The sequence below is a fragment of the Schistocerca piceifrons genome, chromosome 7 (genome assembly GCF_021461385.2).
Source record: "Schistocerca piceifrons isolate TAMUIC-IGC-003096 chromosome 7, iqSchPice1.1, whole genome shotgun sequence".
NCBI classification, from domain to species: domain Eukaryota; kingdom Metazoa; phylum Arthropoda; class Insecta; order Orthoptera; family Acrididae; genus Schistocerca; species Schistocerca piceifrons.
The window spans coordinates 16,858,081-16,869,509 of record NC_060144.1 but is presented as its reverse complement, the minus strand read 5'-3'; the positions used below and the strand labels follow the sequence as shown (position 1 = coordinate 16,869,509).

The window sequence follows — 11,429 nt, the reverse complement described above, 5'->3', positions numbered from 1 at the left end:
TCAGTCCGTACTCTTTAAGGGTTATACTGTTGATTCCACTCATCATGACCTGTAATTCGTGTTCACTTTGTCAGGATAGCAATGTCGTCCGTGAATCTTATCATTGATATCTTTTCACCCGGAATTTTGATCATGCTCCTGGAACTTTCCTTTATTTCCATCCTTGCTTCATATATTTTACAGCAGGGGCTAAAAACTGTATCGCTGTCTTACACGCTTTTTAATTCGAGCGCTTCGTCCTTGGTCTTCCATTCCTACCGTACTGAAGTACGTACTAAAATACAAGACAGGTAACCACGTGTACTGTCGCCTCCTGAGGTTAGTGTTTAGCATTGGTGGTTACTGACACGGGCGGCCCAGGTTCGATTCCGGTTAACCAGCTCGAATTCTTTGTCGTGTGCAAAGTGTTGGAAATGGCTTGCACCAGGCTGTGAGCCATACTGCATTACTGTCTGTACGTAGACTGACAGAAGGAGAGAAAAAAGTGACTAAATTGGTCCTCCGTGCATTAATCTATTGTAGCTTAATGTTCACAAATGTAGTCACTAGCTACTTGCAAAAATGTTGTCTTTCTAATGAGCCACGGGAACGAACCTGACTGAAAAAGCATTCAGTGGTTTGAATGAAGCCTTTGTAAGCATTGTCTTGTGGACACTTTGCCTCCCTAAATTTTCGAAGTCGGAGTGACTCTCTCGCTTTGTTGTAGAGACGAATTCCTTAGAAGGGAGGGTTGGGCGCAGTCATTCCTTACGTCGCACTGGTGCCATTTCCTAATGACAGTACAGGCGCCATCTGAGACTCAGTTGTTCATGCACTGCGTGTCTCTAAGGTGGAGAATAAGTTTCTTTGCTCAAAGTGACCTCCACAATTTGACTTGGTCATTCTTCGGCAAATCGTGAAATTGCTAAGAACCAGAGACTGACTGACGAATTTAAAGACTCTGTACACAGACCTTGGCTTTATTTTGGAACTATAAATAGTAAAACACTTTCTCGCTACTCTACTCAATTTTAAAACTCATTCTTTAACCACGACACGTTTCAGAGGCGCTGCTCCAACTCGAGGTAACTTCGGCAGTGTTACTCTCTGGAAAGAATCGAGTTGGAATTTGTAAAGACGATTCACATTTGGTTTTGTGAGTACAACAGAATTTGAAGTATTAACAAAGTAACACACCGTTTAAAATTGATACGGACTCCTGCAGTTCTTTCATATCTGCGTTGCAAATTTTTCTAGAATGCTCACCCAGCGTCAGAAGTTTAGAATACGTACACTGTTCGCAAATGATAACAAAAATGCCGTTTATGGCTTAGAAGTGAAAATTGTCTTGCACTATTTTTATCAAATATATCATTGTTTTAGAGGCTGGCTCATTCCTAGCCTTTTTAGAAAATGTACCTTTACCTACAGTTTCAGATACTCTTCACGCTACAGCTTAAATCTGTAAGCTTCCCAAATAAAAGGAACCAACTTCCTGTGACCCGCGCGTGTCTATGAATTCCTCCCATCGCCGCATGTTCCACAAAAATAGTGACCTAAATGTCTGCAGTCTCTAATCTGACGTTTCGCACAGTTTTCTGTGCTAACCAAATCGAATCAGCAGAAACGACCTCCCCTGAAGGTAGTGGTAGGGTCCGCATGTTTTGCGGATACAGTTTCCGCTTTCATGGCGAGCATAATGGCTGCTGCTTAGTCGGCGCCGTTTTTACCGTTCACCTGCAGCGGCAGCTCGCTTTGTTTCACGGAACAAACGGCTGATCAGCAAGTCACTCGTACTAATTGAACGTCACGGTCATTTGAAAAGGATAATTAAGTGCGAGACGGAGCAAATGATGCACGGAAGGCAGAAGAAGGCAATCGACACTCTCTCTTTTTAGGGTCTTCATCAGCAGCACGTCAAAACACTGGCAGAGGAGACACGTGTAAGTCTGTTGAGAAAAGTACGCTGCTGTTGTCGTTGTAAGCTGAGTGGGGAATTTTGCTTCATTAGTCCTCTTCTTATTTCAGACGAATTTCTTTGGCCAGTGGTATTTAGACTTGCGTTCGCAGGTAAGCGAATGGTGAGGATAGGGCGAAGTACGTGCATGCAGCTTTCTTGACGGGCGCGTTGCATATTTTCAGATCTTCCCACGAATGTGTCCGGTGCTGTTCCTCTACACCGATGTAGTTCTTACACGAGGAGGTGAGCGTTTCTCTGCGAGATTAAAACTAGTAGCTTTTGTGTACCGCGAGACTGAGGAACGGAAGATCTGTGTATTTAACGACATTCGACTGCGTTTAAAAATAAAAATATACTGATATTACTCTTCTTAAACAGCGAATTAAAAAAAAAAACAAATACAGCGTTGAAATTTGCTAAATACGAAATCAAAGTTTCTAAACAGTGTATGCCGTGCTTTGTACTGATTTGATGATGCACCGTTTCATTAAAAAACACCGCAGTTTTCATCTCTTGGTACATAAAAATGTTTAGAATGTTCAAATTACAGAAAAATATACACTCTTTTACATAATGTCATCTCCGAAAATATTTCAGGTCTGTCGAGTGGTGTGATGCAGTGGTTAAAACCCTACACCGTTTTTGTAATATTGCAAAGACGATTGCAGAGACAGTCATATTCCGTATCGTAAGTTTTGTAATGTAACATAATCGAAAGTAAAGTCGGCAGAGGTAAGGAGGGTCCTGTAATGCACAAAAATCTGTCAGTCGTCATAAACAAGACACATCGCCTGTTTATACATTGATTGTTGTGCATGTTTGCCCATTTTGATACCTCCAAGAGGATTGGGTAAGGTGCAACATGCAGTAACTGCGTCCACGTTTGGGTCTCAAAGTAACCGTTTCGCCACGCATGTAAGACGCCGGGTTATCAGCTCTGTCGCTCGCTTTAATAAGGTGGATGCCAGCGGTTGTAACCGTGAGAAACTGCGGGAACCCAAGTCTTTGCTGAATGCCCCGATTGACTGACACAGCATTAAATAGTTCACACGAGGTCGCAACGCTTTTGTGTGTCTGGTTTCAATACAAAGCCCGCCGTTAGTTGGTTATCTCTTAGTTACTTAGTTACATAATCGCCGGCAATCCCAAAGCCTATACAGCCAACACGAGATAGCGTACAACGGTCCGTACAAAGTACTGCTCCCTCTTTTTTTCGTGCCCTTTTTAAATGACTTTACGTAGAAGCTGTTATTCATTTACCAGAAAATGCACAATTTTGCTCAAGTCTACCCTTGAATTAAAATGCACAATTTTGCTCAATTCCACCCTTGAATTTACGGTCATTCAGAATTTCCAGTAGTAGTACGTAAGTAATTGTTTTAGTGGAATAATTATCACAGCTGCGTTTCTGTCTTGTGCCGTCTTCTTTGTTCCACCCGTCATCGCTCATTGTTTCTTGCGGAATACGTAACAAGAATTGTGTGGAACGTAAGATATGCCTTTCACTTACGTGTTTTACGCTTTTTCAGATGCCATCTTATGAAATTCGGTCACCTTAGTAAAGTAAGCAATAGCTATATCCAGTATCTGAACACATTGTACACCAACTGCAGTATCAGCTCGCGATTAGATCAGCTCATATGAGCGGCGTCTGAGTCACGTTTGTCTTGCACTGGCGGTCCACATTTTCGCCGATATATTGCCGAACAGATGCCAAAGGAAATGGGCACATTCCTTCCGAAGGGCTTTAATATGAGAGCAGCCGTCGATGTGGTCAGAAGCTAGAAAAAAAACAACCAAAACATTCATTCTGGTTGAAAACATAATTACAAGGAATAGTCTGTAGAGGGAACGTGTTTCGAACTGAAATAGTTCAGCTGTGATTAGTGCAAAATTCTTAGTCTGGACTTGTTCACTGGTCGTGCCCATACTGCTTTTTTATATTTTTCTCGAAGTAAGGCATAAGAATATCCGTGCAACGTTTGTGTTGCAAGTCCCCAAAAGCCCCATACCTCTCCTGCAGAGCGGAACAGTACTCAAATAATCGCCCCCCTTCAGTTCCTGTAGGTATCATCGATTGCGGTAGATGTGATTTCCCCAAACTTCTTTCAAGCCTACACAATGCTATTGGAACACCACGAAGCACCTTATTCTACTGTTCCGCGATGAAGGATACAACACAGTGAGCACATTAAGATACGCAACTCATCGAGCGGAGTTGAAAACCTCGTCCGGCCATGTTGACTTTACTACTGTAAATCCTTTGCTGAAGTGTGACGTGATTAAGCCAGCGTAACATAGACACGCTTTGTTTTCGTAACACAGCAACGTTTGCACGAGGCCTTGATATTTTTCGTACTACTGTTCTTTCACAAGTGAGATCAAATATCTGATAATGAAAGGATATTTAAGTTTTATAGCACCTGTACGAAGAAAAGGTCTACACTGCAAACAAATAAGAACGCATATTGTATAAATGTTATTTTAATGAAAGCTCTTCAGTGAAAACGTTACATTTATTTGACGGCAAAAATATTTCTCTTTGTTACTCGGCACTTATAAAGAAAACAGGATACAAATGATAAAGTGAAAAGACGCTATTTACTGCCTGTTAATATTGTCTGATACACTCGAAAAAATAATTTATGTTGTTTTCAAATGTTTGGACTACTCTTTTGCTATCCTTTCAGTACATAGTAGTGTCGAGAGGTTACTACCATACGATCTTTGTCATGGACATCCGTTACGATTTTTATTTGGTTATCAACGTAAATGTCGTGTGACTAGAGCCTCCCGTCGGGTAGACCGTTCGCCGGATGCAAGTCTTTCGATTTGACGTCACTTCGGCGAGTTGCGCGTCGATGGGGATGAAATGATGATGATTAGGACAACATAACACCCAGTCCCTGAGCGGAGAAAATCTCCGACCCAACCGGGAATCGAACCCGGGCCGTTAGGATTGACATTCTGTCGCGCTGTCCACTCAGCTACCGGGATTAGTAATATTCCGCCGCTACGGGCCGTCGACAAGCAACAAACAATACCGAGTGACAAAACAAATAGCAAGTAAGTGTGTCAGTTTGACGCAACAATTAAATTATCGTAAACAAAACTAGAATATTTTCATTTCAATTATTTTTTAGAGGAAACAACGGACTGTCCAAAACAAAGTAAAAGTATATTGCTGAAATAGCTCCGTAACAATCTTAAAAACAAATCCATTATAACTACAATAGCTCTGGCGCAAATATATATCTGTCAGTCGAAGACGAACGCAAGTAACGACTCACTCAATAGTTTCGTTGTTTTCTTGTCCTGCGATACAGCGGTGGGTCTTGGTTCTCTAGATACTGTATTCCTCGTACCTCCAAGCTCGGTGGGGGTTCGAACATTCATTGCCTATTGTATGAAACAGATTTTTCCAAAAATCATTAATAAAAGGATTTTCCCCTCCAAGTCGCCCTTCTCCCAATAGTTAACAACAACTTGAAATTATTATGTTCGTAGATTTATATTTGAAACTAATGCTTTATCGGGGAATCAAAAAAAGTGTGTAACTGGATGATCACTGCGGTGTAGTCGAGAGGCGTAGCGCTGGCGCCAGCTATCGCTGGTGACGCCAGTGAGGCGGAAGTGGCGAGAGTCGCCCACGTAACTGCACGGCGCTACAAACAGAGAGGCACACGGACACGATGTCAGTCGTACTTGAGGCTGCGACGAGAGTTAGAGGGAACCATTTCGACTCATCCCGTTACTCTGCAGGTCCTTGCACATGTTTCTGGACTTGGACTTTGAACTGTGCTACGAGAAAGTGTTTCTCTTGAACAGTGCATAGAGGAATGTTGCCAACGATAGTCTGTTTCAGCGCAAGTGTTACACTGGCTCTATCAGTGTACGTAAGTGTACTTACGCTCTGACCAATAGTCACAGCAAATAAGTTGTGTAATGAAAGATAAGTGTTCAGTTTCACTATAAATATAATTCTTACATTTTACGCGCCCAATTATCATGTCATTTACTATCTGTTCAGAATCTAATTGATTTGTGACAACTCGCCACAACAATTACACCTGACCTTACCTAGACGAAACCAAACAGTGCTGCATTTTCTGAGTCGATGGATCCTGCTACAGAGCTGCGGGATGACGCAAATGAATCGCTCCGAAAGAACAGACACCACGCATTCACCCAAGTCCAGTGATTTTCAGGTGGCAAAAAATGGTTCAAATGGCTCTGAGCATTATGGGACTTAACGCCTGAGGTCATCAGTCCCCTAGAACTACTTAAACCTAACTAACCTAAGGACATGACACACATCCATGCCCGAGGCAGGATTCGAACCTGCGACCGTAGCGGACGCGCGGTTCCAGACTGAAGTGCCTATAACCGCTCGGCCGGCTCATGTGGCAAAAGATGGCTTAGGCGCAAGTAAGTGCGAGATTGCAGTGGAACAGTAGCATCTATCTGCGGATGTAGGCTCCATCTCTTTGTCTGGGCCACCGCTCTCGAATACGAATCGTCTTAGCACAGAGCATTACTTTATACGAGATACATTAATTAGCCGATCACACCGTGTTCTACTCAGGTACAGAGTGAAGAACTCTCTGAGAGGTGTAGCTGCTCTTGCCCTAGGCCTGAGGACGGCGCGCCCCTGCTGCCGCGGCGGCCGCTCGCAAACAGCGGCGCCGGCGGCGGTGGGGGGTTCCCCGCGACCGCTAACGATGCGCCGCGAAACGAGGAGCAGCCCGCCGCCAGCCGCCAGCCCCCAGTACTGGCGGTGGTGGCTGGCCTGGCCTGCCCGGCTCGTTACGCGGCTAACAGCCCCTGCTCCAGCTCCAGCTCCAGCTGCTGGTAGCGCCGCCCGGGCCAGGGCCCCCGCCGCCGCCGCCGCCGCCGCCGCCGCCGCCGCCACCGCGGCCGCCTCTGGACAGCGCTAATGAAGCGCGCCGCACCCCGCCAAGACTTGTCGCGGCTTCTGGCTGCTGCTGCTGCTGCTACTACTGCTGCCTGCCTGTCTGCCAGCCACCCGCATGCTCGCTATCGGCGCCAGACGCGAGCGGGCTTCATTAGCCGCATTCTGAGCTGCCGTACAAGGCGCGCGCGTTGTGTGGCTCCAGACCAAGATGGTACAGGAGCCCAACTGATAAACGCTGCAAAAGCTAAGCATGCTCAGGAAGGATCGAAAACGGAAATAACAGGATTTTTAATTATGTTTCTGTTAGGGCGCTACCTTGCCTCAGTCTTTTCGATACAAATTTTGGTTTGTTTTTGAACTAACTTCCCCATAAGCCAGAGCGTTGAGATTTCGAACACAGCTCAGAACTGGATGAGAATACAACATTAATTCGATTTCTTTGCTGCAGGACTGACATGTTGTTCAGGTATATTCCGAATGCGTTCTAAGTGACACAGAAACGGACGAGTATCACTGAGCGCAGAGAGAGAGAGAGAGAGAGAGAGAGAGAGAGGGACGGAGGGAGTTCTGTACAAATTTTGCAATTGATTTCGAGCTAACTTCCTGGTGAGCTACAGATACGACTTTCAACATAGCTCAGAGCTGCCTGGTAATGCAGTACTAACTCGCTTTCTTGTCTGGTGTGTGGCAGAGGGTACTCTCTGTACTGCTATCGTTTCTCTCTTTTTCTGCTCCGGTAGCAAACCGTTTGTGGGAAGAACGATTGCTGGCAAGCCTCTGCACGAATCTCTGTAATTTTTGCCTTCGCGGTCGTTTTGCAAGATATACGTAGAAGGAAGCTATATATTTGTTGAGTGAACTGGAGAAAAGCTAAAATAAACCTAAAATTTACGACGTGTCTCCATTCTAATCTCATAAAAATGTTTGAAATCGTTCGAAAAATTTCACATGCGCACAGGACTAAAAAGCAGAAAATAATTATTTAAACAAAAATGAATTTTTAATGTTCCACGTTTCCACAACTGTGTAAAAACTCTAAAATGTTTTATCTTAGCCTCTTGGAGACTCCTAACCCCATACACGTAGTCCTGAAAATTTGTGTCTGTGAATAACAATAATGGCCATGAAAATACTTGTAAGATTTAGAGCGAAGAATGCAGAGCACGTACAATATGGTTTGACAGCTCATCACCTTACTATTACACCATTTACTAATTTCTGCATCGATATTTCACCACCTCTACCGCATACGGCCCATTATTTTTGTTTTAAACCCTTCAAAGTTATTAAAAACTCACCATCACGCATTTTGAGGACTACTTCTCTAGGGTTAGGAAGGTGCATGGACGACAGGAGAAATTATTTTATAATTTGTAGACCGATTTAAGAACTCGATATGTCCAAAATTCATTTATATTTAAATAATATTTATTTATATGTTTCCCCATCCTCAGATCGCAGAGCGTAAACACTAGACAAGCGGCAGGCGCGTTGTGGGCTCTGCGGGCTATAGTGCACTCCCGGCTTCGAGGCGTCAGTCTGCGCTGAGTTTCGGTCACATAAGCAAGGCCGCCTCGATGATTGAATCTGCCGCCAACTGCGAAGTCTGAACCGTTCTTTCTTAACTGCAAGCAGAAGGGATTAGTGCAACAGAAATTTAGGCTATAAGAAAAATGTTTGTGCTCGCTATGTCCCAAAGATGTTAACTGACAACAACAAAAATTGGCGAACGGCTCCGGATTTGACGTTGCGCAATCATTACGTCGATAAAGAAGCTCTTTGAAATGAGTAATGACAGGAGATGAGACCTGCAGTCGGTATAACTCACCCGAAACAAAGCGACAATCACAACAGTGGATGTACGCAAATTCACCAAACCTTCAAAGAACCGAATGGTTATGACTACTGCTGTGTTTTGGGACCAGAAAACTTCATTTCGTGTGGAGTGTATCCAGCCACGGAATACGATTAAAGCAGCTGTTTATTGTGAAATGTTGCGACGCTTGCGAAGAACGGGAGGCACGCCTACTTCTGGAGTTGTTCTGATCCACGATAGAACACGTCCTCACGGTGCTGGCCCTCCTTTAACAATTTTAGTGAGGCATTTCCGATCGTCCACCATCCACTCCCGACCTAACGCCGAGTGACTTCCATCAAGAACTGAAGAAGTGGCTATGGAGGCAGCGCTTTCAAATTCACAAGGAACCTCAAGACAATACCAAGCCTCATTTCATTTCGCCGGGGGCAACGTTTCATGAAGAAGATATGGAAAGTTGTCCACAGATAGGAAAAATGCCTACATCATTACACTTACTTTGTCGAAAAGAAACCATAGGCAAACGTAACTTGAAATAATAAAATATTTTTACATACACTGGTCTTTCATTTATGGCCTATCGAAGGCTGGAGAAAAAGAAAAGCCCTCGTACGTGATCCATGAAATGTAAAATCCTGGCCGTTTTCTACTATATCTAGTACGTCAACGGCTCCTCAGCGCCCATGCATCCCAGTATCTAGCATCAGAGACTGAATACCTCTCATTATAATCCAAACACAAAGCCTCACTTATAGAATATCCCAGCTGTGTCCACAGCATCATCACTCGCAAACTCCTTGCCTGTTTCTGCGGTGCGCCTCTGAAACAGGCTACCCTGCACCCTGTGAAAAATTCGGTGTCCTATTGTACCTTAGAAAGAGTCGAAAACAATTCCTTCTGTCAGCCTCGTACCACCTCCTCAAAAAATAGCGCATACGGCGTTTTCTGTGCCGAAGACGCAAATGCTCCCCCCCCCCCCTCCCCCGCCCCTTTCACCGTTACGCTTCTTTCCCTTTTCATTTCTCAGTCCGTCACGCCACTTTCCTTTCCACCATCTTCAATAAGTGTTAGTTTCCCCATGTCCGGATGCTAGCCCAACTGTTGTTCTTTTAATGAAACACCGCCCCACTTGCTTTTTTTTTTAACTTTGTCACACGACCGGTTTGGACCTTTATATTACGCCATTATCAAGTGTTCTGAAACTGCCAAATGTTAAAGCCTAATACACTCATCTAGAAAAGTTTTGCATCACCCCGGTTCCCAGAACTCCTGAAGACAGACGTTGGCTGGATATTGTATCACAGACACAATCCGTTTGACTGTACAGACATGTTACTAAACACGCCCAGAGATGTAAACAACTATACATGAGCAGCGCCTATTAGACGGAGGGGGTCCGACAGCCGATCAAACCCAGTCATTCCACCAGGAAGGAGGTACACGGCTCTTGTTATCTGTAGTTCAACCATGCCTAGACGGTCAATACCTCGATTCGATCGCATCTGCATTGTTACTCTGTGCCAGGAACGGCTGTCAATAAGGGAATTGTCCAGGCATCTCGGAGTGAACCAAACATGTTGTTCAGACATGGAGGAGATACAGAGATACAGAGAGACAGGAACTGTCGATGACATGCCTCGCTCAGGCCGCCCAAAGGCTACTACTCTAGTGGATGACCGCTACCTACTGATTATAGCTCGGGGGAACCCTGACAGTAACGCCACCATGTTGAATAATTCTTTTTTTGCAGCCACAGGACGTCGTGTTACGACTCAAACTGTGCGCAATAGGCTACATGATGCGCAACTTCACTACCGACGTCCATAGCGAGGTCCATCTTTGCAATGACGACACCATTTAGCGCGGTGCAGATGGGCCGAACAATATGCCAAATGGACCGCTCAGGATTGGCATCAAGTTCTCTTCACCGATGAGTGTCGCATATGCCTTCAACTAGACAATCGTAAGAGACGTGTTTAGACTCATCCTGGTCAGGCTGAACGCCATAGACACACTGTCCAGCGGGTGCATCAAGGTGGAGGTTCCCTGCTGTTTTGGGGTGGCATTATGTGGGGACGTACGCCGCTGGTGGTCATGGAAGGCGCCGTAACGGCTGTACGACACGTGAATACCATCCTCCGACCGACAGTGCGACCATATCGGTACCATATTGGCGAGGCATTCGTCTTCATGGACGACAATTCGGCCCCCCATCGTACACATCTAGTGAATGACTTCCTTCAGGATTACGACATCTCTCGACTAGTGAGACATGAACCCTGTCGAACATGCCTGGGACGGATTGAAAAGGGCTGTTTGTGGACGACGTGGCCCACCAACCCTTCTGAGGGATCTACGCCGAATCGACGTTGAGGAGTGGGACAATCTGGACCAACAGTGCCTTGACGAACTTGTGGATAGTATGTCGCAACGAATACAGGCACGCATCAGTGCAAGAGGACATGCTGCTGGGTATTAGAGGTACCGGTGCGTACAGCAATATGGACCACCACCTCTGAAGGTCTCGCTGTATGGTAGTACAACATGATATGTGTGGTTTTCATGAGGAATAGAAAGGGCGGAAATGATGTTTATGTTGATCTGTATTCGAATTTTGTGTAGAGGTTCCGGATCTCTCGGAACCGAGGTGATGCAAAACTTTTTTTGATGTGTGTATAATGGGCGTATAGATATTTTTGTTTTTATAATAAATCAGAGACAGTGCTTATATATGAAGAGTCCAAGTGCAGGAATGACAC

At 44.9% G+C, this 11,429-nt stretch overlaps 1 protein-coding gene across 1 annotated transcript in view; it reads left to right on the top strand.

Moving 5' to 3' along the window:
- The first annotated feature begins 6,660 nt into the window (after positions 1–6,660).
- Positions 6,661–11,429, top strand: part of LOC124805043 (translation initiation factor IF-2-like) — a 55,423-nt gene continuing 50,654 nt past the window's right edge. The window contains exon 1 of the mRNA XM_047265464.1: positions 6,661–6,871. Within this exon, the coding sequence (XP_047121420.1) occupies positions 6,661–6,871 (211 nt within the window). The remainder of the gene's footprint in view (positions 6,872–11,429) is intronic.